Source organism: Canis lupus, chromosome 36, assembly GCF_003254725.2.
Source record: "Canis lupus dingo isolate Sandy chromosome 36, ASM325472v2, whole genome shotgun sequence".
Lineage (NCBI taxonomy): Eukaryota > Metazoa > Chordata > Mammalia > Carnivora > Canidae > Canis > Canis lupus.
In genome coordinates this window covers 19,915,111-19,941,191 of record NC_064278.1, presented here as the reverse complement: position 1 = coordinate 19,941,191, position 26,081 = coordinate 19,915,111, and the positions used below count along the sequence as shown (strand labels likewise).

The window sequence follows — 26,081 nt, the reverse complement described above, 5'->3', positions numbered from 1 at the left end:
AATATTAGATGACATTAGTAAACTCACATTAAGCATCTGTTATAGTTCCTAGCAGATAATAAGGATTTCATAAAGAGTAGCTATAACATTAGTGGTAACCAAAACAATGGTGCCTTCAGCAGTAAGTGATACTATGGTAGCTAAGAAGGAGGACGAAAAACAAATTGTGTTAAGTTGAGGAGTGAAATGTTGGGGAAGTTTTTTCTTTCTTTCTTTTTCTCTCTCTCTGTTTCTTTCTTTCTTTCTTTCCTCCCCAAGGCTTTGCCTCTATGAGAGGGAAGAGGTTATGGAGTCATTTTGATACTAAAAAGCCATCCAACCTATTGAGAAAATTTACTTAGGGAAGTAGGGCAGAGGCTGAATTTAAAGTAGCTTATTATGAGTAGGATACGTAGAAGATTATACAGTGAATAAAGACCTTCAAAAAAATTTTAAAAGTAAAAAGAAGAGATGCAAGATGCAATAGTCTTTATTATTTTGATTATTTAAAGGAATCATATAAATTTAGACAATTGAGACCAGAATTTATATGAATTTAAAAATAGAAACTCTCCTGAAGATATCTCATGCCTCTTTTACCTACATTTAATAATCACTTATAAAGAGCCAAATACACCCTAAATTTAAGAATCTCCACATTTGTATATGTGAATCATTCAAAGACTTTTGCTTGATGCTTTTTCTTATGAGGCTTAGAGCTAGACATAATGTTGAGAAAAACTTTGACCAATACTAGGGAAAATATGAGGATTGTCTTTGTAGTTTTGCCAACACTCTTTAAAGAAATTTGAAACCCAGAGTGGATAAAAGACTTTAGTTTGCATAAGGAACTGGTGTTATCCCTAGGATGAAAATCCAAGTCTTCTAACTATAGTGTACTATTCTTCCCACTACAGCTTAATACCAAAAATGAAGACAAAACCCTCTTCAAGTAAACAGTCGGTATTTAAAAATCCAGTATATCAAGAGAATTATTTGTATTATAGAACATTTGTCTCAAGAATTATTTTAGAGCAAGCTAGAGTTAATGGATTTAAGTTTTTGCATAAATTGTGAATTTACACTAGGAAGCTCACAAATATGTTTAGGAAAACATTTAATTGTACATTAATATCTACATTTTATTTTAATTTTTGCTTTAGAAATTCTAGATTGCTTAGCTTTTGATTTATTGTAATCTCTGGCCTTTAGTTGAATACTATTTCTAGTAGGTTTTATTTATTAAGTACTTGGTAAGTACCTGTGCTTTGGTTAAACCCTTTTTGTTGCTGATCTTATTTAATCTTTATAACAACTGTAAGAAGTAAGTATTCCTATTATAAGGAAGCTGAACTGAGACTTGTTATCAATTCAGAAAAGGTTGCATGCACCTCTAATAAACAGTGGAGCCGAAATTTAAATCAATAGAGCTTCATTCCAGAGTCTGCTTTTTTTCTTTGTAGTTTCAAGTTTTTATTTAAATACCCGTTAACATGTAGTATAATATTAGTTTCATGTGTAGAGTTTAGTGATTCATCACTTACAACATCCTGTGCTCATCACAAGTGCCTTCCTTAATCCCCATCACCCATCCCCCCCATCTCCCTCCATCAACCCTTAGTTTGTTCTCTATAGTTAAGAGTCTGTTTTATGGATTGCCTCTTTTTTTCTCCATGTTCATCTGTTTTGTTTCTTAAATTCCACATGTGAGTGAAATCATATGGTATTTGTCTTTCTCTGACTGACTGACTTCAGGCAGAGTCTATGCTTTTTAACAACTATCTTGTTTTATCATTATTTTAACTGAGCCACCCAGGCGCCATTTTATTATTATTTTAAACTTTGTTTATTGTAATATAGAAGTTTTTTTAAATCTCATTTAGATTCTATTTCCTTCATTTTGAATTTAAAAATATAGATATGTACTCATACGTGGTGTGATTTTTTTATTGAATCGGTGACTGATCACTGATAAGGATTTTGAAAAATCCTCTAGTTCAAGAATTGAACTTATGGAAAACTTCTTATGATTCTTTACCAGATTGATGTTAAATGCTTGGTAAATCTTTTTTTGTGGGATGGTATTTTACATTTAAATGCAGGAAATGTTAAATATAACCAATATAATACTTTGTTGAATACCAGAAACTTTTTAGAGTAATACAAAGCATTCGTGAATGACAAGTAACTAAAAGTAGAGAAATCTTAGATGTTTTATTTTATTTATTTATTGGTTTTTTAAATCTTAGATATTTTAAGTTGAGACTACCAGAATATTTCATAACACCTTACCAAATATAGATTTGATGTTGTTGCTAGCTATTTTCATCTGTTGATATTGTAATTTTGTTACCTGCTTTTCCTTTGAAAATGATGAAACTTTCCTTCCTTTCCTCACCCTTATATAATTTTCTCCTTTTTTCTGCCTAAATTCATTTATTTATATATTTTAAAAGTTTTTATTTATTTATTCATGAGAGAGACAGAGACATATGCAGAGGGATGCTCCATGCAGGGAGCCTGATGTGGGACTTGATCCCCGGACTCTAGGATCACTTCCTGAGCCGAAGGCAGATGTGCTCAACCGCTGAGCCACCTGGGCGTCCCATTTTCTGTCTAAATACAGATTTAGAAATTATTAAACCAAATCTCTTTTATAGAATGCTAGATGTGGTGTCCTTTGTTAACCTAGCTAGTTATAGACCTCAGCTTTTAGTAGTTCATGAGGGATGTATGTTAAAATGGTACTTGAGTTAATTGTTGCAAAGTAGATGCACATTCAGAGGAAGCAGTTTCAAGTCTGTTTTTAAGAAGTGAAAGAGTAATAACTACTTTTAATACAGTCTGATACATGTTAAACTTTTATTTATCTGGAAGAAAAATGTCATTTTTTAAAGTTATGTTTTACCTGAAAATTGGCTAAAAAATGATTTATAGTATTTGATATCTTGTTTTGTAAAAATTAATTTAAATGACCAATCTTAATATAATTACATTGATCTTAATACCTTTTGCAGCATTTTAAAAATTTAAATTCAATTAACCAGCATATAGTACATCATTAGTTTCAGATACAGTGTTCAATAATTCATCATTTGCATATAATACCCAGTGCTCATCACATCACGTGCTCCACACCCAATGTGGGGCTTCAACTCCCAATTCTGAGATTGAGTTGCATGCTTTACCAACTGAGCCAGCCAGGCACCCCTCAATACCTTTTGCAGCATTTCATGCCTTTCCCTGTGTGTAACCAACCACCTTTTGAGATGTTCCTTGTGAGTAAAAGATAAGTAACCAGCTAATTTGCAGGAGATATTAGGTTACAATTAGTCCAGGTAAAATCTGAAAATTTCTAAATAAACTGCATGGAAAATAGCAAGATACAAAGACAGTTCCAGTTATATAATGATGATCTGCTTTTAATTTATTATTTCAGTGGCCAGATTAGAGACAATTAAAAACCAGAGGAAAATTACTTGGTTTCAGTAATTACAGTTCACTAATGGGTCATTTGAAAATACTTTGTGTGAAAACAGTGTCATCTGAAATATTATGCATTTGATAAATGTGGGCTATCAATACAGATATCATTTAATCCTTATAACAATTTTGTGAATTAATATTATTATCCTAAATTTGCAGATAAAGAAAAGAGGTTTAGTGAAGTTAACCCATCTTAGGTCAAATAATGCTATAAGTTACAGCCAGGATTCTAAAGAAGTTTCTGCTAGATTGTAATGAACTGAAACCTGATGCTAGAGGTGTACTTTTAGTTCCAATGAACTCGTCATGAAAATCTTTTAGCTGTCATCCAAATTTAAAATATTTTGCTTCTGGAAGTATGCATTTTTACCAGTCATGCCAATTAAAATTTAATTTCTTGAGTTTCCGCCTACTGTTTGAGGATTTGTGATAATTTAAGGTGATACGTAGAATTAAAAAGCTATAAGCACTTCTTTTCTTGAGATCTTACCATCAACATTCAAGTAAGATATTGGTGGGAATGGGAAATGATAGCATTACATTTGTGTTATGGAGTTAGGAGATCATGAAACTTTCTGTAAAGGGCAAGATAGTAAATATAGTAAATGGCTCTGACAGCCATATGATCTCTTGCAAATGCTCAGCTTTTCTAAAGGAGCTATAGACAATATGTAAACAAAAGAGCATTGTGTTTTAAATAAAACTACAAAAAGGGGCAGGAGCCTGATTTGGCACATTTACCAGCCCCTGTTAGAGAAAATCTTGTAATTTCTGCAACTAAAAGATATGATTTATTTATGATGATAACTGTTTATACAGAGAGGAAGTTTTCCTTTATTGAATGTATTGGGGAAAAAAAAATTACCAAAGAGACAGTAATAGTATAAAGGAGATTAGGAGTAGTTCCTAATAGTAAAGAGTACTTTTTCAGCATTTCTATGACTACTTAGATTAAGTACTTCATAAATCATTTGATAATTCCAGAATATACTTATTCACTCATTATCTTGAAAAAACAAGTCTGCCATTTTCATCAGTTTTCACTAATTCTGATAAACTTACTTTCCTTTATCATAAATTAGGAAGAATTAATGTAAAAAGACAGGACACATAATTGGGTGATGATTTTATTTTATTTGTATTTATTTTGAAAAGTGATATCTGTAGATAGACTTAAATCAAGGATTTTGTGTAAATATATGCAGTTGGAAATATAGGGTCAGAAATGGAGTAAGTACCGTTATAGTCAGTTCTTAGTGTTACATTTTATGAATTTCTTATTACAAGAAGTTTTGACCCTACAGATGCTTTCTGGTGCCACAAAACTTTATTAAATGTGAATCATTTTGTGGTATTGGCTAATATGGATATTAAATAAAAAATGCTCTTTTTAATTGTTATTCTCAGAGATTCGTCAGCGAACTGCAGTTCAGAGAAACCTTTCTCCAACACCAGCAAGCTCTAGCCAGGGCCCTCCTCCGCAAGTTCCAGTATCTCCTGGACCACCAAAGGACAGTTCAGCCCCTGGTGGACCCCCTGAAAGAACTGTTACTCCAGCCCTATCATCAAATGTGTTACCAAGACGTCTTGGATCCCCTGCTACTTCAGTGCCTGGAATGGGTAAACAGAGCACTTAATGTTATTTACAGTTTATATTGTTTTCTCTGGTTACCAATAAAACGGGCCATTTTCAGGCAGTATGGAAATGGCATTTCATTTGGAAATAGCAGAGCAGTTATCTGATTAAGCAGGAGTTCCATATTCAATTAGCCATAACTCTTTACAGCTGGCACCTTGTGATACTGAAACCTATTTCTTGAGCTCATTTAACTGTTATGGCTTCTTTGTTTAAATGGCAATAAAACTTTGTAGTAGTCCATAGTCAACAGTATAGCATATCTTTTTATATTCAGCTTTAGAATGGCTCCAGATTTATATAAAATGGGATAGAAGAGAACACTTTTGGAATATATTCATGCTTTTTGCTAAACTCTTCACATATATTTTTATTTATTTTATTTTTATTTTTTCCACATATATTTTTAAACATGACAACATATTCCAGGAAGACTATTTCTGCATTGTGGTGTATAATACTATTATTGTTAATATGGGCTGGTAGATTTTTTCTTTTATTAAGCCATTGAACCTTAGTATTTTCTGACAGGTACTTTAGCATCAAGTTCTATTAAATTAACATATTGCCTTTTCTATTTCATTTCTTTGGATTCTCTTTTTCAATGTGGTAGATCTCTAGGGGAAGACCCCGTTTGTGGAATATAATAGATTATATTACCCTGCAGCTTTCTTTTGGACTGTGGTGGAACACCCACAGTGAAGTCTACTGCTTCAGCAGATTACATTATTTTGTGTAAATTTCCATGTCAGATTCTTGAATATGATAATAAATTATTTATCTTATCTTAGGATATTTAATTCTAATTTAAATCACTTTGGTAATTCATGACTAATTACTAACATATAATTTATAATGATTTTGAGGCTAGTCAGTGGTCGATATCAGGTATTCAGGGCACTTATACAATAAAGGCAATCTAAATGTTATTATGACACTAGTTTTTTTCCCTCCTTTTCTTTCAAAAAAAAAAAAAAGGGGAACATTAGATTTTAGGAAACTAGAAAACTGATAATTTATAAACAAATGAAAGCTGGCTACAAATGAAATGTATATAAATCATAACTTTAAAGGTAGTTATTGAAAAAATACTTCTAAAATTGACATAAAATGATATCATTTAAGGAAGCCATATAGTTTGTGAAGTTGAGAAAAATTAAATTGAGAATTATTTGTTTTATTTGATTGATTTGAGATACTTGTGATTTATAAGGTTCTTAGTTGTTTAATGAAAGAACTTTTTTGTGAGAATGCATGAATTATATACATTTGGGTATCTAAATTTTAAGAAAATAAAAGTTTAGCAACTTGTATAAAGTAATAAAAATTGTATTGCACCTATAAGAAATAGGGTTATAGAGGGAACAATAGCCTAAATTTCATGATTATGTAAATAAAACATATTTTGCTTAAGTTTTTAATTCACTTTCCATGTAGAAGACTATTTAAGTTGTGCATTGCCAAAAATATGAATGAGTTAAATGATTTCTTATAGAGAAGATTAATAATTCATTTTTTCATTATGCCATATTTGTGGAAGAGAATCAATTTAATGTGTATTACCACAGGGCTCCCATATGTTTGAAAATTAATAACCAGCAGGTACTTGATAATTTGCCAAGCTGTGTAAAAATGACCAGTATTCCTACAATGATTGCTCTTGATGTTTGTATTAATTGCTGTTACCTATAACAGCATAAATATGAAGATGTTTTATTTTAAAAGTTATTAGTATGTACAGCATTTAAGATATTTTTATGAAATCTGTTGTTTTATGTATCCAGATTCCTTTATGGACATACTCATTTTAAACATATAGAAGTAAAATATTCCAGCAAAAGTTAATTTGACCTAAATGCTTTCAAGATACTATTTGGCATACTTATTCAAGTTGAAAATTTGATACTGAGAGATGACATTTAATGTCTGTCATCAAATTTATGTTTTGATCATAAATGATCAAATATTGTTAATACAAGTAAGCCAATAACTTGTCTGATGAAATCTGATGAATGTTCTTGATTTGTTACACTAAGAACTTATTCTAGAACCTAATTTCATTTGTTAATTGCTACAATTTTGACATCATTTGCCCTTTTTCAGATAGTAACAACCTTTAGGTTTGTGACCATTTACAAAGCAAATCTCTTTATTAGCCTTTAAAATATTAATACAGTATTGCTACTCTAAAGCTATTCTTTAATACTTTATAGTTTTTGTCACAATCATTTTGAAAACCTTGTATCCTTATACTGCAAGGCTTATTTCAGCAAGGCCTCATTTTGTTGCAGTCTTCTATGAGGTCTCCATGTGAACCTTCATTGCTGTCTATCTTATGCTTATGTTCATCCTGCCTTGCTTTACAAAGGCAAACATCACTTATTTTATTCTCTCACTTTCTTTTCTTTTTTTTTTTTTTTTTTCTCACTTTCTTTTCAATGCTGCCTTCTGTGTTGTCTCTTCATTCAGAGTATATCCTACAAACAGTTCTCACAATTCATAACTTTTTATTTTTGTTATTAATGTTTTTATATAATGTAAGTCATTAATTAAAACTAGATTATTCTTCCACTCTCCATTTGTTTCTTCTGATATTGCTGTGTTTATATAATAAACACAGTTTTTTATATAATATTATATAAAACAGTGTTTTATATAATAAAACACAGTATATCTGTTTAGATCTTCAGTTTTTCTCAGCAACATTTTGTAGTGTGCAGCATACAGGTTTTGCACTTTTTTTTGGATAAACGTATATGTATTATTTCCAATTTTTGAGTCTAAACGGCTCAAAATGGCTTTGTTTTGCTACCTACAGTTCATTGCTAATATACATAGAAATGCAGTTGATTTTTGTATATTGGCCTTCTATGATCTTGCTACACTTATTAGTTTTATTAGTTTTTTTTTTTTTTTAAAGATTTTATTTATTTATTCGGGAGAGACACAGAGGGAGAGGCAGAGGGAGAAGCAGGGTCCCCTCAGGGAGCCCAATGTGGGACTTGATCCTATGACCCCAGGATCACTACCTGAGCCAAAGGCAGATGTTTACCCACTGAGCCACCCAGGTGCCCCCTAGTTTTATGAGTTTTTTTTAATAGATTCGATAGTATTTTCCATAGGGTATCAACATTGTGAATAAAGATAATTCTCCTTTTCTAATCTGGGTTCCTTTTATTTCTTATTCTTGCTTATTATACAAGCTAGAACCTTTGGTACAATGTTGAATAGAAGTGGCAAAAGCAGGGGAGCCTGGCTAGCTCAGTTGGTGGAGCATGCAACTCTTGATTTTGGGGTTGTAAATTCAAGCCACACATTGGGTGTAGAGATTATTTAAAAATAAAATCCTTGGGATGCCTGGGTGGCTCAGCAGTTGAGTGTCTCAGGGCGTGATCCCGGATCCAGGATCGAGTCCCACGTAGGGCTCCTTGCATGGAGCCTGCTTCCTACTCAGCCTGTGTCTCTCATGAATAAATAAATAAAATCCTTAAAAAAAAATCCTTAAAAGAAAAGAAGTGGCAAAAGCAGACATTCTTCCTTATTGCTGATCTTAGGAGGAAAACAGTTATCTTTTCACCATTCAGCGTGGTATTAGCTGTACAGTCTTTTTGTTGTTGGTGTTTTATTTTATATAGATAGCTTTTATCACATTGAGGGAGTACCCTTCAATTTCTAGTTAGCTGAAGATTTTTATCGATAATGGATGATGGGTTTTATTAGATGCTTTTTCTGCATCTATTGAGATGCTCATATGAGGTTTTAGTTTATTTTTTGTTTTAACATCTGTTAATGTAGTGAAATACATTGACAGATTTTTAAAATGTTAGACTACCTTGCTTTCCTGGGATAAATCTGACTTAGTTGTGATGTTTTATTTTTTATATATACAGTTGGGTTTGATTTGCTAAAAGTTTGTTAAAAATGTTTACATCAAAAAATATTGTTTGCATCAATGTTCCTTAGAGATGTTGGTCTATAATATTATTTTTTTCTTATAAAATCTTTGTCTGGTTTTGGTATCAAAGATATAGGAAGATATTCTCTCATCTTCAGTTTTATAGACAATTTTGTATAGAATTTATATTTCTTCCTTAAATATTTGGTAGAATTTACAGGGTGAAGCATTGAGGTCTGGTGTTTTCATTGTGGAAGGTGTTTGTTTTTTTTAACTAAAAATTTAGTTGAAGAAAATCTACACTTATCTCTCAGAAACATAGATATAAAAATTCTTAATACAATTTTAGCATATTGAATACTTATTTCTAGTTGAGTGATCTATGCTAATTTGGTAGTCTTTCAAAGTATTTGTCTATTTCATGTAACTTTTGAATTTATTGGCATAAAATTATTCATAATATGCTTTTATTATCCTTTTGTTATCTACAATTTAGATTTATGCCATTTCTCTCGTTCCTGATATTAGTATTTTGTATCTTCTCTTTTTTTCCTAATTAGTCTGCCTAGAGGTTTATCAGTTTTGATGTTCTCAAAAGAACCAGATTTTCTCTATTAGTTTTGTATTTTCTAGTTTATTAATTTATACTCTTTATTTACTTATTTTTAAGTTCTATCTTGGGTTTCACTTGCTCTTCCTTTTTAGTTTCTTAAGGTGGAAGCTGAATTCAGAAATTTAGATTTGCCCTCTTTTATAGATGTTTTAGTGTTACAAATTTTCCTCTACCCACTGCTTTGGCTGCATATCACAATTTTGATGTTTCTTTTTTCATTTTCATTCAATAAAAAATACTGTCTAACTTACATTTTGATTTTTTTGAACCTTCCTTTATTTAAATGTGTGTTAGTCTCCAAATATTTGGAGATTTTCTTGATGTCTTTCTGTTACTGATTTCTAATTTAATTTTGTTATGGTCAGAAAACATACTTTGTATTGTTTGAATCTTCATAAATATACTGAGGCTTTTATGTCTTACTATATCATCTGTCTTGGTAAATATTTTATATTCCACTTGAATATATATTCTGTTCCTGTTGGATAGAGTGACTATACATGTCAATTAGGACAAGTTGGTAGCACATAATGTTGTTTGAGTCTTCTATATATCATTACTGATTTCTGTGTTTATTCTATTAATTTTTGAGAGGAAGCTGTTGAAATCTCCAACTATTGTGTGTGCATGTATATAAATATGTATTTACCATTGTATTTATGTATATAAGTATAGTATACATATATATATACACACGCACACTATGTATTTGTCTATTTCTTTTTGTAGTTCTGTTAGTTTTTTTTGCTTTATGTGTTTTGAAGCTCTGTTATGATGCATATAATATGTCTAGGATTATTATGTTCTCTTGATTTATTGGTTCCTTTGTCATTATAAAATTATCCCTGATAATATTCTTTGCTCTGACGTCTACTCTGTTTGATATTAATACTGTTATTCCAGATTTCTTTTGATTAGTGTTAGCATATTTATGTATATATTGTTCCTATTATTTATTTATTTGTTTATTTATTTATTTATTATTTTTAAAGGATTTATTTATTTTAGAGAGACAGAGAGCAGGGAAAGGGGCAGAGGGAGAGAGAGAATCCCGGACAGACTCCACACTGAGAGTGGAGTGTGATGGAACTCAATCCACAACCCCGAGGTCATGATCTGAGCTGAAACCAAGAGTTAGGATGCCTAACTGACTGAGCCACCCAGGTGCCCCCCATCATTTATTTTTAACCTATTTGTGTCTTTGTTTTTAATTTTTTTTCTTTATAAGCAGTATTATCTGGTCTTATTTTTTTATTCTGACATTCTGTGGCTCATAGTGAGTGAGGATGTTCAGGCTACATAAACAGGATTGGGATGTTTGGGTTTGAGTTTATTTTTTTTTATTTTTTATTTTTTTAATTTTTATTTATTTACTTATGATAGTCACAGAGAGAGAGAGAGGCAGAGACACAGGCAGAGGGAGAAGCAGGCTCCATGCATCGGGAGCCTGATATGGGATTCGATCCCGGGTCTCCAGGATCGCGCCCTGGGCCAAAGGCAGGCGCCAAACCGCTGCGCCACCCAGGGATCCCTGGGTTTGAGTTTAAATCTTCTATTGTGCCATTTTTTTTCTATTTGTCCCTCTCTTCTATTACTTTTCTCCCTGTTTTCTGTCTTCTTTCAAATTGAGTGTCTTTATCATTTTTTTTCATTGCCTTACTAGCTATATTGCTTTTTCATGTTATTTTAATGGGTCTCTTGGGGTTTACAGTATGTATATTTAACTTAACATAGTTCAGCTTCAAGTGATATAATACCAGTTCACAAATAGTTTGAGAATCTAACAACAATATACTTAAATTTCTCCTGTTTTGGCCTTTGTGCTATTGTTGCCATGCAGTATAGTTCAATATATGTTATAAACTCTACAACAAGTGATAGATTTCCCTTTAAGCTGTCAGTTGTCTTTCAAGAAAGTTAAATGGTAATAATTTTGTTTACCCACATGGTAACCATTTCAGTTATTTCCTTTGTACTACCTCTTTCTGTCTGGTGTCATTTTTCTTCTGTCTTTTAACATTTTTATAGTGCAATTCTGCTAATAATGAATTCTTTCAGTTTTGTATGTCTGAAAAAGTCTTCATTTTGCTTTTATTTAAAAAAATAATAGTTTTTCTTTGAAAATATTGCTTCACTGTCTTTTGGTTTATTTTCTGATGAGAAATCTATCATTCTTATCTTTCTCTGTATATACTGTATCTTTTTTTTTAAGATTTTATTTATTTATTCATGAGGGAGAGGAAGCGCACACGTGCGAGAGAGAGAGAGAGAGAGAGAGAGAGAGAGGGACAGAGACACAGCCAGAGGGAGAAGCAGGCTCCATGCAGGGAGCCTGATGTGGAACTTGATCCCGGCACTCCAGGATCACTCCCTGAGTGAAAGGCAGACACTCAACTGCTGAGCCACCCAGGCATCCCTAGTGTATCTTTTTCTGACTGGTTTGCCATTTTTTCTTTATCACTGGTTTTAAGCAATTTGATTGTCTGTGCCTGGTTGAAAATTATGTTTCTTGTGCTTAGGGTTTGTTGATATTTTTAGGTTTGAATGTTTATAGATTTCATCAAATTCAGAAAATTTTTGTGCATTATTTCTTCAAGTATTGTTTTCTTTTCTCCCTTCCTTCTTATGGACTCCAGTTATATGTATATTAGGCTGCTTGTAGTTGTTCCACAGCTTGCTGATAATTTGTTTATTTACAAAATTTTTAGATTCTTCTTTGTATTTCATTTTGTATGGTTTCTATTGCTTTATCTTCAAATTTACAACTCCCTCCCTCTGTAACGTCCAAACTACTATTCATCCCATCTGCAGATTTTTCATACTAAACATTGTAGTTTTCATTTGTAGAAGTTGAATCTGGTCTTTTAATTTTTTTCCATTTCTTGACTAAACACATTGAATTTTCCCTCTAGATTCTTAAGCATAGGGAATATAGTCATAATAAGTATTTTAATATATTTGTCTGCAAATTCTATAAACTCATTTTTAGGTCATTTTTGGTTCATTTTTCTCATTATGGGTTGTATTTTTCTCTTGTTTCCATGTCTAATAATTTTTTAATCTGATATCAGACATTAGAATTTTATCTTACTAAATGCTGGATGTTTTTATGTGCTTATACAAAAGTCCTCTGAATACTTAATCCAATAGCCTGTGACTTAGGAAGTTTTCCACTCTGGCTGGTGAGAGCATGCAATACTTTGGCTCCATGTGAACATTGTTACCTTTAATATTTGGGGGCAGTTTTTTTTCTCTATACTCAGATGGTTTCATGATATACATGGACAGTCAGTATTGTATTGAACAGTCTTGGAGATCCTTTGTAGAACTTTGGTGTTCTTGCTCTGTGCATTCTCTTCCTGTGAACCCAACTGCCTTGGTCTCCCAGAGTTCCAGCTTTTTCCTCCTCAAACTCAAGAATACTGATACATTTCAGCTGAATTTACCCTCCCTCAGCTGCTGGAAATTTTCTCCAGGCAACAAGCTTGGGCAATTGTAGGTCTCATCTTACTTGGTTTTGGTCTCTCAAGGATCTTTATCCTACATTGCCTGATACTTAATGTCTTTAAAACTATTTCATTATATATTTTGCATAGTATTTTAGTTGTTTTAGGTGGGAAGGTAAATCTGACTCCTGTTCTTTTTTTTAAAGATTTTATTTATTTATTCATGAGAGACACAGAGAGAGAGGCAGAGACATAGACATAGAGGGAGAAACAGGCTCTTTGCAGGGAGCCCAATGCAGGACTCAATCCCGGACCCGGGATCATGTCCTTAGCTAAAGGCAAATGCTCAACTGCTGAGCCATCCCAATGTCCCAGTCTGACCCCTGTTCTTATACAAAGGTCCTCTGAATACTTAATCCAATCCAAATGGAGGTCTCCTAATTTGTTATTACATAAATTTTAATATGTATTTTATTATTAAATTATTAAACATTAAGTTATTATATATTATATTTTTCCTTTAAAATATTTTATTTTATATTTTATTTATATTTTATTACCTTTGTAATCCTACAAAAATCTATTTAGTTATATCTATTCATACACACATATATGTTTTTAAATTTTTAATTTATCTTTAAATTATTTTTTAAATTTAAGTTTTAGTTAATATACAGTGCAATATTGGTTTTAGGAGTAGAATTCAGTGATTCATCACTTACATTCAGCACCCAGTGCTCTTCACAAGTGCCCTCTTTAATAAGAGTCTGGGCACTTAAAAAATTAGCTTGTGCAGAGACCAATATAGCTTGATTTCTAAATAGATTATATTGATGGTTTTGATATAGAACATAATTTAACATTTTTTTGGTGTAGTATTTTTACTGAAAACTTGAGTGCTCTGAAGAGATGTATAAGAATCACTATTATTTTTATTCTCTTAAAATCTCTTAAAAGTTCTGACAAACATGGGTAGTACTTGGTAACTAAATTAAAATGTTAGTATATTTTATACATATAGGTTTTTTTTATGCATTTATTTGTTTACTAGGTCTTCATCCTCCAGGTCCACCTTTAGCAAGACCCATTCTCCCCCGAGAACGAGGTGCTCTGGATAGAATTGTTGAATATTTAGTTGGTGATGGTCCACAGAACAGGTAATATTTATTAAGGTGGTAGGTAAATGAAAATGAGGAAAAAGTTTATTGATCAGGGTGTGTGTGTGTGTGTGTGTGTATGCACGGGATGTTCTACAATCTTGTTGCTCCTGTTTCCTGATTTTAGAACATAATAGAATATTTTATAGCCTTGCAGAGTAAATATTCAGTTGTTTTTCAGTAAGGGTTTGGATAAAATCTGGATAAAATACAGAAAAACATATAGAGAAAATAACATTGTCTAAGATTATTTTTAGGGACATTGCATCATTTCATTGAAACTTTTGAAGAGCAAACAAATAGTGAAAAAATGGTAGGTTGTAAGAAATGGAGTTTTATAGATGTCAGTGCTGGAATTGATTTTAACAACAATGAGGACAACTTTTTTTTTTAACAATGAGGACAATTTACATATGACACTTTTAGTTTTCAAAATACTTATTCAGTTATTATATCATTTGATTTTTATGATAATCCTAGGAAGATAAACATGATGTGAGCAAAGTAACTGCCGTAGTGTAAACTTTAAAAAAATACTTAGGAAAAAAAAAATACCTGGGATAGTAGAGTAGATATTTGACAAGATTATGATTAATATTATCATTTTAATAAAAAGACTGAATTTGATGTTAATATAATAAATTGTATATTATTCAAAACAGACAAGTTATTATTTGATAGGGCCAAGTGTTTGTTAAGTACATACACAGAGAACAGAGAGAGTATATATTTATATATATATATAAATAGGAAATGAGGAAGATGTAGAACTAGGATAGATTTAGGAATCATCATGTATGAAATTAATCTTTGGATTTGACTAAACAAATTCATTTCTTTGTTACAGATTTCTCAGAGGTTTTAATAACATTCATTGTGAATCTCTAAGAGTTTCTAATTTTTCCTATCTTATCTGGCCACAGATTTGGGGTCTGTCATCTTCAGACATACATGTTAGGAAATACTGAAATTTAAGTGTTCTGTTATTGAATATATTTCTGTTAATTTGCTAAGGATATATTCATTTGACTGTTGCTTTGTTTTTTATTTGGTGTATAAATTATATTTTAAAAGGGTTGAAATTTTGGCTGTTGTTTAAAGAGTATTGTTTATTAAGTAACATTTAATTTGTTTTGACGTATTTCGTTATGTTAAATATAAGTTAGCTGTGATGGCTAAAGTAGCCTTTCCAGGGTTTGCATTTGTAACTGATATATTCATTTTTTCTTTTGGTATAGATATGCCCTTATATGTCAGCAGTGTTTTTCTCATAATGGCATGGCTTTGAAAGAAGAATTTGAATACATTGGTAAGAATTATTGAGCAGTTAGATTTAAATATTTTACTCTTAAATATTTCATTCTATGCCAACTTCTAGGTAAATGTCACTTTGTTTTAGGTACTATCCCTGTATGTATTTTTCAGACATGTTCTTATTTTACAACACAGAGCAAGCAGGAAAAACAATACAGATGTTTTCCTTATACAGTGTACAACTTCTAGGTCAGTTTTCTTAAACTTCCCTGTGTATCTGAATCACCTGAAAAGCTTTTTAAAAATTATGCCCAGGATCCACCTATGAAGAGTCTGTTTTAATTGATCTGGGGTGGGGAGGCAGGTTTTTTTTTGTTTTTGTTTTTGTTTTTTTTAGAGCACCTCAGGTGATTCTCATGTGCAGCTACTATTTAAAAAATATTGTACTAAATTAATTATGCTTTGCAGATATGACATACTACATTTTCTTGGGCAAGTGAGCAAGGTTCTGGACTTGAAAACACTTAAGGATTCTAGTGACTAGAAATGTAATTTCTGTAAAACATTTTAGGTTATTATAGATTGTTTTGCTATTAGATAATCTGCCATGTAACTTATGATCTTTACTGTTTTAAAATTAATATTTCAATTCTAATAATAATTAGAAAGTGTGCTTGAAAATTAGCTTTTGTTAGAGCACCTGCAATATTATTAAAACCAGAAGTACTTTCACAAGGGATAAATAATTTCTGAAGGGTTCTTTAACTACTTTGCAAAAGTAGTCAATTACTATCTGATTAGTCCATGAAAGTTTTTTTTTGGTCTGTGGTTTTATTTTATTATTATTTTTTTAATTCTCTGCAGCTTTTCGATGTGCCTACTGTTTTTTCTTGAATCCTGCAAGAAAAACTAGACCTCAGGCTCCAAGGCTTCCAGAGTTTAGTTTTGAGAAGAGACAGGCAGTGGAAAGCTCAAGTTCACTTGGTCCCTTGCCCTCAGGAAGTGTGATTTCATCAGAGAACCAGATCACTGAAGGTATGAATATGTTAATTAAAAATTTTTATCTCTTAATGATATTTGCTATTTAACAATAAAAGCATAATGCTTTTAGATAAGAATGGATTAATTTATGAGATTTTGCAGCATGCATGTATCAGCTATTGCTCTGATACTCTAGCCTCCTGTGTGATGGGTCTGGTGTGTTTCAGTTTTAAAATACAGGTTATACTGTGTTAAGCAGCATCTAGCAACAGCTAGTTAAGCATTTGTTTATGGGTTGACATCTACGTGTAACTGTGGGAGATTTGACTCGTAATTTTTTCGTGGAATCATTTTTGCAATTTATTTAAGTGAAGCAGATTATAAGAATTATTCAACTACTTTAAAAGGGTTAAGTTCTGATAAGATTTGTAACTAACATTGATAAAATAGCTTTATGCCTACCACTGGAATTGGTAAGGTTACCAAGCAGGAAACTTTGGAATTGGAAAGTCATCCTTGCATTCTTTGGGTACTATGTTGATAGGACTGATATTCCCTTGCAACAATTTTTGGGGTCTTCAAGATTAATATTGCTAATGGATACCTTTGATGTAAGACAGCCTTATTTTAGGGAAACAAAATTTATCAGAATTTATTGGTTTTTAGAACTCATCTTGTAATTGTTTTAGGACTTCTTGAGGAAGTTTCATGAAAAAATGGAAAAGATGAGATGCAAGATCTGACTATTGCCAACTATTTCTTGTTAATATTAGGTGGGGAGCTGTTTGTTAAGCAGCTCTGAATCATGAAGATGCTAAAAGTATGGCACAGGCCATGATATTTTGGTGCTATGTCTGATATAGAAAAAAAAATCCATATTAGAAGTTTAGTTCACATAGTTTATTTAGCAGTCAGTATTCATTCTTTTAATTTCTAGGAATTCTCATTTACATATATTTGATTTCTTCTTTATATAACCACTGAGTAGTGAAAAAAACGGCTTTAACTAATAATAATATGAGACAGTGAATTTTCAGATGTGAGAAGTTTAGTATGAAAATTTGAGTACCTTTTTTGTTTTTTTAAACTTAGAATGAATGTAAAATATATGTATTGATTTGGGCTTGGCTTTTGGCTTACTAACATGTATTAAAATGAATTTGAACACAGATAGTCATGACAAGAAGCCTGTATACTATCAACATGGAATCAGTACCTTCACCTACTCCACTCCACGTCTGCAGCATCAACTCCAAACATAATCAGTTTTTTCTTTTGCTTAATTCATGCTCTGAGCTGCATGCTGTCACATGCAAATCAGCTGCCTTGCTATTGTAGCCTCTTGGAACTGAAAACTAAAGAATTTCATACTGAAGATGTCTAAGAAAAATTGAAGTCCTTTCCATGAGTAACCTTGCTTATGAAAGCTAAAGTGAATATTTGAAAGCTAATAGTTGAGACAAAAAGGAAACAAAACAGCCAGCAAAATAAAAATCTTGATAATGAGTTCCATGCTTTAATATCTTCTGCTAAGGTTGAGATGGATAGTTAGCAAACAACACCCAGCTATACCTTTCCTTCTCATCAAATCTAGGAGGAGCAATACCTCAGATGTCTCATTTTCTATCTGAAATCTCCAGAACGAAGTCTAACTGGCTCAAACTCAGCCCTAATAAGGTAATGTTAATAGGTGAAGACAAAACCTGAGGCAAGGTCTAACAACTCTGTAGGGCTAGAAACTGAAACAACAATTCCATTTGGTTAAGATAGTCTTGGGTTTAGTAACCTTTTCATACTTCTCCTTGGATTCACCAAAATGGCTATGAGAACCTTATTTCTTTGGCTTTCCAGAAGATTGAAACTTTTCTCCAAGACTACTATCTCACCACTATGATATACAGTTACCATTTCCAATTGACTAGGAAGTGTTCAGGTGAAAGATGAAGCTGCATTTGTTTTAAACCCTGGTGGCATACCTTTAATGATTATATTGAACTATTCAGTAACACCATATTGTCACAATCATCTCTCTGTGCTGACAGCCATTGTATGTGAGGGCTTAGATTTCTGATTTCTATGTTCTTAATGTAAAAACTTGAGGTCTTAAAAAAAAATCTTTCCTGCTTTAATTTTCATATTATTTAAAGTAGTGAAATAGCTCCTTGATAGTAGCAGAAATTGCAGAGATTAGGTATTGAATTCACAGAGGGAACCAAAAGGTAATTTTCTTCCATCTGAATTTTCCTTTCAAGAAATATTCTGTAACTATTTATATGAATAATCTTGAGTCATTAGAAGCAACTATTTTTTTTTTTTTCAATCTGTGATGCAAGACTTCGAAATTGAGTTTTGTCTTGGTTCTGCTACTGGAAGATTTTGCTTTTAGGATGAGACACAAGGCTTTTGAAAACTTTTTGGATCAATCTTTAGAACAACATATGAAACCTTGGAAAGTTTTCATCAAAGAAGGAGACCTAGAAGGACTTTCTCTCATTAATTACTCATTTGGATTCCTAGACTTTTCTTCTAAAACTGTGTATCCAGGTGCTTTGGCAATGCTGTATTAAAGAAACATAAGAAATTAGGACTATGGATTATCTTTCTATCTAAGAGCATATTAGACATGGTGTGCCAAAGTAATCAACTACTTTTAGGTTGCTCAGTTTCTTTTATGGCTAAATGAGTAGTGAATCTCTTCTAGGCCACATTAAAGTAGTTTATCAGTTTTGCTTTTTTAAAATGTGCTTTTCAAAATACTTGATGTGTAGCTTTTTTGTTGTTGTTGTTAACTATGATCAATATATAGAATAGGCGGTTTGTAGATTGTTAGTGTACCAGCAGAGTGATTTTAGGCTAGCATGTTTGAAAAATGTTGATATTGTTTTATTTATGTATGTATGTATTTATTTATGTTAATATTGTTTTAATTTGTCTAGATCTTATGTAATTATTTTAATAAAATATAGTTTTTGTTCAACTGGCAATAACTTGCTAATAATAAAACATGGCTTTTAATCAATACCAAAAAAAGCATAAGTAACATTTAAATAAGGTGAAATTTATTGGTAATCTGATTTCTTTTTTTTCTTTCTTTTAAGCAATATACTGTTACTGTAAGGTCATGTTGAACTAGAGAAAATTCTGTTTTTACTGTTGTTTGTTATGCTCTAGGAAATTGAACTATATGATAATGTAAATTTTGTTGAATCATGTATTTACCACATCCAAAAAGCTTGTACCTTTATTGATATTTAATTCCATACAGCTTCCTCAGGATGTAAACTTACCGATAGTATCTTTTTGCATGTTTGTTGTAGACCTAGAGATCTTTTGGCCTTTTGATTCTCTTTTCTTTTCTTTTTTTTTTTTTTTTAAAGATTTATTTATTTATGATAGACCTAGAGAGAGAGAGGGGCAGAGACACAGGAGGAGGGAGAAGCAGGCTCCATGCAGGAAGCCTGATGTGGGGCTCGATCCCGGAACTCCAGGATCGCGCCCTAGGCCAAAGGCAGGCGCTAAACCGCTGAGCCACCCAGGGATCCCCTTGATTCTCTTTTCTAAAACAATTTCTCCTAATGTTTTACATTTTGCCTAATAATGACATTTCTTACTCATCTAATGGATTTGTTCACCAGTGGTAGATAACAGTATTAGTATTACACAGTATTCTGTGTGTTCAGTATGAGTGATTTTTCTCATAGGTGGTTTTTATTTAATTGAATTTTAGTCATTGAGTCACTGGGTTAAGTTTTGAGATGAAATTCCTGTCTTTGTTCCTTAATATAAGTTGGCCATTTTCCTTAAGGCAAAAAGTCTTGTAAAAACTGCTTTAAGATCTGTGAATTCAAAGACAAACTGTCCATTTTAATAAAATAAATTCTCGGGATCCCTGGGTGGCGCAGCAGTTTGGCGCCTGCCTTTGGCCCAGGGCACGGTCCTGGAGACCCGGGATCGAATCCCACGTCGGGCTCCCGGTGCATGGAGCCTGCTTCTCCCTCTGCCTTTGTCTCTGCCTCTCTCTATCTCTCTCACTGTGTGCCTATCATAAATAAAATTAAAAAAAAAAATAAAATAAATTCTCCTTTGGGTAAGTTTTTAAGTCTACACATACAGTGGCTACTGATGTGTTAACAAGGCAAAAGTTTGGTGCATTAGCAGGACAAATTTTTGTAATTGTTATTATAAAAAGAAATAAAAAACAAGAATCTAAATGAATTCGCCAAAATATGAAGGATTTTCAAAGGTATAAACTAGATAGAATTATGTTTTGTTTTCTTTTTTCCTGTGGAAATTATAGATTTCTAGAGGAAATATATGAATTTGTTTTGCTAGACTATTATTTAATTTTCTTAGAAAATTATTCTTTCAAGAGCTAGAATAAAACCCAAAAGGTAATGTGACGTTTTAACATGTTTTTGCATGTGTGTGGTTTATAGATAAGACAGTGGTATTTGTTACACAGTTATACTCAGTTTTATGAGTTTGAGTTGTCTGGCTGAGTTAAGGCTTTGCCCAAACAACTGGAAACCAATTATTACAGTTGGGTAGAAAAAGCTTTTTCTCTCAAGAACATTAGGGAGAGGGGGCAGGGGGCAGGAGTGGGGAAAGGAAAATTCTGTAGGTCATTTTTGTTTTATCACATTATGATATATTGTTTTCTTAGCATTGTGGATGCCAATGTTGATTTTGAAAATTATCTTACGGATGGTATTGATCATTCAGGTAACTTTATTTTAACTTTAGTCTTAAACTGGTGTTGCACAGGGGAGAAAAGGCCTGTTTAATGAGTGTGAACACAAGGGTTGGTTTCTTTTTTAGTATTTATGCCCAAATATTGACATCTTCTATAATGTATTTTTATATTATCAAGCTATTTTTATATTTTTTGTATATTTTTTAATTGGAGTTCAATTTGCCAACATATAGCATAACACCCAGTGCTCATCCTGCCAAGTGCCCCCCTCAATGCCTGTCACCCCATACCCCCACCCACCTCCCTTTCCACTACCCCTTGTTCGTTTCCCAGAGTTAGGAGTCTCTCATGTCCTGTTACCCTCACTGATATTTCCCACTTATTTTCTCTCCTTTCCCCTTTATTCCCTTTCACTATTTTTTATATTCCTCAAATGAATGAGACCATATAATGTTTGTCCTTCTCTGATTGACTTATTTCACTCAGCATCATACTCTCCAGTTCCATCCACATCGAAGCAACTGGTGGTATTTGTCATCTCTAATGGTTGAGTAATATTCCATTGTATACATAGACCACATCTTTATCCATTCATCTGTCGATGGACACCGAGGCTCCTTCCACAGTTTGGCTATTGTGGACATTGCTGCTATAAACATTCCACCAAGCTATTCTAAACTGCAACTTCACAGAAAAAAATAGCTATTTTTATTAAAATAGGCAAATGATATTCTCCCATAGAAGTAAAGTAAATACTTCTGGAATATATTTAATAATCTTATTATAAAGTTTTGTGGTTTACTTCTTAAACATGTAATTCTGTTATTTTTGCATACCTAATCCACTTAAATCTTGTTTGGATGACTTTTCACAAAATGGCATTTGGCATCCAAAAATCAATTCTCTGTGTCGTTTAGACTGATGTCTGCATTATAGGCATTATGACACCTAGCAGTTTTTCTGTAGTATTACTGCTCTTAAAATTACTTTTCCACAAATTAACCTGGGGGAAGAAAAGTAGTCATCAATAGGCTTTTTGATTATTTTCAAGCCCTACCCATCATTTCACCAGTTTTTAAGGCTTTGAAATACAGTAAAGTATTGACAAGCAAGCTTTGTGTATGATGTCATTTTCTAATTGTGATAACCCATGGTGCTTCTTAGAGTTCATCTTTATGCATTTAAGAGTTAAAGTATTGTAGTACTTCTTTTTGTGTTATCTGCTTCAAGACCCCAGAGTTTAATTAAATTGGATTTGACCAATGATGTGTCTCTTTCTGAAAATAGTTACATCACAAAGCTTAAATGTGATAAACTATGAACTTGAGTACTTCTCCCATTTAAGTTCAGTACTAAAGTGATTGGTCATACAGAATATGACAAATTATCTGAGCCTATATTCACTTAAATATGTTTATTGGTGAGTTGAGTCCTAAACCCTGAGCTCTTTGTCTTTTCATTTCGTGTGGCTTTATTGATTTGTTCAGAAGGCTTTCTAAAATAAAACAAATTATAAAGTTCTTGGCAAGTAGGTGTTGCTCAATGGCCAGAGAGTTGTGGAAAACCGTGACTCTGGGAGGGTAGAATTACAAATGGTTGGCAACTCCTGAAACTTTCCACTGAAGCACTTGTTTGCCCTTGTGGCAGAAATGATCTGTACATGTCCAGAGAGTTTCATTTGCACTTTCTGCTCTTCATTTGTGTACTGGATCGTTCAGATAACAAAACTCACCTACTGTCTTTCTAGCTTGATTTTTGTAGATTCCAAGTGGTACTACAATGCCATTTTCAGTTCCTTTTAAGATAAAAATAGCATTTTTGTGGCACAAATGGGATTTGTGAACAATTCCTCACTATGTTTTGTGATTGTATGAATTTTCATATATTAAGACCTCATTAAATTGGATGTCCCTAACTGGAATTTTAGACTTGCATTCTATGTGTGAAAGAAGGAAAGAGGTTTTAATTGATTCTGTAAACTAGAGTCCAGGATATCTATTTAAAGAAATAATTACTTTTAAATATTTTAAAGTCTTGGTATGAGTGTGTGAGATATAGATAATTTGTATTTATTAAAACTGATTATGGTAAAACCATGAATTTGTAAGACCTCCATTTCCATTGTGCATATAGCACATAATTTCTTTGCAAAACTATTAATTCATTTTATTTATTTAGCAAGACTCTGACATGTACTGTAAAGGAGCTAAACTTGAACTTTTTACTAATGTAGATTGGCTTTTCCTTCAGATTTTTTGAGTTAATAACACTTGTAGTATATCATAAGGGATCTTTTACGAGATTAGTAAAATTTGCTTATTTGTTGGGCCAATGTGGTTTAGCCATATTTCTCCTAACAAGAATATTTGTTACTATTTATTACAAAAACAAAAGCTAGATTTTTATTTTTGACTTGAAAATTAGGAGGCCCAAAGCTTTCTGCTTCTGACAATCTCTCTCTCATTTCATTGTTTAAACTTTAAAAAATTAAAGAGACTTTACTGAACAAAATTATTATTATTATTATTATTAAGGGATTTTAATTTAATGAAACTCAAGAGAACTTAAAGGGAATACATTTTTAGATAGGAACCAAGACCCTCACTTAGCTTCCTCTATGGAGAGAGGGGCAAAAGACTCTTAACTTTCGCTTCCTTGTGTTCTAGGTATATAGGATATTCTGACCCAGTAGTTTAAATCCTGAGAACTTGTTTTGTAGAGGGATGGGGGGAGACTTGTCATGCCTTTGGAAAAGGTGGATCCAGACCATCTTAGTGTTTCAATAATAGAAAGGTAAATCAATGTGGGAAATAGCACTATACATACACACACACATGCACACACACACACATTTATTGCTTACAGAGTTGCCTGTGTGCAAGGGAGACAATTCCTTCAGGAAATGTAATCTGGGGGGTCAGTACATTGGCTTTATTTGCTGGGCTGTTGTCTTACAGCACATCAATCTGTTGGGACTTCATCTGATATATTTGGCATTTAACTTTCAAATGCATCTTTAGGAAGGCTCTTAAATACTGTGAAAATTCCCTAATTTCAGGAAAACTTTGGATAAAAGTATGTTTATGGGTTGGTTTTCCCCAAATTATTTTTTCCCCTTCATTCATACCAATTCCTATATGTAATAGGGCATTACGTATATATTTTAAAAGATTTTAAGGATAATGTTGGCCAGTTCTCTTGTTTCTTTGTCCGTGTATGTGTGTACTTACCTTTTGTTTATCTATCTAGCAGTTTTAATGTTTGAATATACCTAAAGTCTTGACCCTTTATCTTTTCAGAATCTGTAGAAGAACAAGATGTTCTTGATAACAGTACAGAGCAGACAGACGAGAAAATATCAGACACAGAGCAGACAAACCAAGGGACTGAAAAAGTATCTGGCACAGAGGAACCAGAGGAGAAGCAAGAGGCTGAGAATGAGGACACCTCAATGAATGAAGCCAAATCAGTAGTCCCCAGAGCCGATCCTATTCCTAATCCTGAACTCAGTGGAGAGTCTCTGATGGCCATGTAGTAAATGCTTTCACGTGCCTTCAACTGGATATTTGTAGTCTTGATGATGTCAGTCATTGCTTTCTAGGTGGTGCTTTCTTTCTTTCTTTCTTTCTTTTTTTTTTTTCCTTTCTCTCTCCCTCTAAGGATGTGTTTGATATCATTTGAATTCAAATTGCTTGACTATTTCAATATATCAGAGTTGTAGCTCCTGGGTGTTAAATTAAAGGCGAGTGATATCAGTAAAGTAAGATCCTTTGGAAATTATAAAGACCCACACTATTTAGCCCGCTTTTAGATGTTTTCTTCCATTCTAAAAGTAAACAAAGTAGCATTCTCATTTTCTCTATGTGTGACCTGTAAATAATACCATTTTGACATAGGAAGAACTTTGGTTATGAATAAGTTCTAATGGTGTTCATTTTAAGGAATGAAACAATTAAGATTTTTAATAATTATTCGTTAAAAATGGGTAGAATTTTAATTCTTGAGATATTTGTGTGTGTGGGATGTCTATTTAGGCATTTCCATTAAGTGGTAGGAAAGTTCTAACTGTAACTATATAGGCATTGGTACAAATTCTCAGTAAGAATGCAACTGAACAGTCAAGTGCAGTGTTTCTTTTTTGATGTTTCTTATTTTGCAGCTGGGCCAAAGGCACTTGATGTATATAACTAGCTTATGTTTACATATTAACATATAGGAAATATCTCTGCACTTGACTGTACTTGAATTCTGAGCATTATTTATACTTGTAAAATAATGGTGATATATAAGTGAATTTTGTGCTCTTGTGTGTATTTTGTTAAGGAAAATAAAGATGATCTGGCAGCAGTTTCTTTTTGTTAAATATCTAGACTTCTTCAGACAGTGTCTTGGTGGATGACGTGGCTACCTGAAAAATCTTAGGAAGAGCGCACGAAACAATTAATCTATAGACTCCTGAGAGCAAATTATGATGCTTCTGTTCAGACTAATTGCTTTTCAAATTCAGAGAAATAGTGACATTTAGAGGTTCTAATCAGAGATTAGAGTTTCCTGATCCAGGAAAACCTGAAACCATTTGTAATTTTTAATTTTGGGAGACAAATAGGTATTGTGAGAATAGATAGTTACTAGTAGTTCATTGGATTTAATAGATGTTTTAAGGATTGGGAAAAATTTTCATCCAGAATGATAATTCTTGGACCTTAAATACAGCGTGGTTATCCTTTTCATCTTCCTTTTATCATTCTTCTCCATTATTAAAAAAATTGAAATCAAAGGGAGACATATATAGGAATGGTGTATATGGCAAATATTTCTAAGTTGTACATAGTTTATTAAAAATTTGATAAAATAACATTTGTTATTTAAAAATTCATCTTTATGATCTAATATCTTATATCTGATAGGTATTTTAATGAATCTAATCTGTTAATAGTCTGA

The 26,081-nt window shown here is 32.3% G+C and overlaps 1 protein-coding gene across 8 annotated transcripts in view; it reads left to right on the top strand.

Moving 5' to 3' along the window:
- LNPK (lunapark, ER junction formation factor) overlaps positions 1–25,487 on the top strand; it is a 78,470-nt gene extending 52,983 nt beyond the window's left edge. For 5 of the 8 annotated variants that reach the window (XM_049106076.1, XM_025460271.3, XM_025460272.3 and 2 more), the window contains 5 exons: positions 4,873–5,085; positions 14,107–14,212; positions 15,451–15,521; positions 16,331–16,501; positions 24,440–25,487. In XM_049106076.1, coding sequence (XP_048962033.1) covers positions 4,873–5,085; positions 14,107–14,212; positions 15,451–15,521; positions 16,331–16,501; positions 24,440–24,675 — 797 coding nt within the window. In that variant the 3' untranslated portion in view covers positions 24,676–25,487. Of the gene's footprint in view, positions 1–4,872; positions 5,086–14,106; positions 14,213–15,450; positions 15,522–16,330; positions 16,502–17,617; positions 18,015–18,041; positions 18,125–24,439 lie in introns of those variants that run through there. The other 3 variants (XM_049106078.1, XM_049106077.1, XM_049106079.1) reach the window with 3 other exon arrangements.
- The last annotated feature ends 594 nt before the right edge of the window (positions 25,488–26,081 follow it).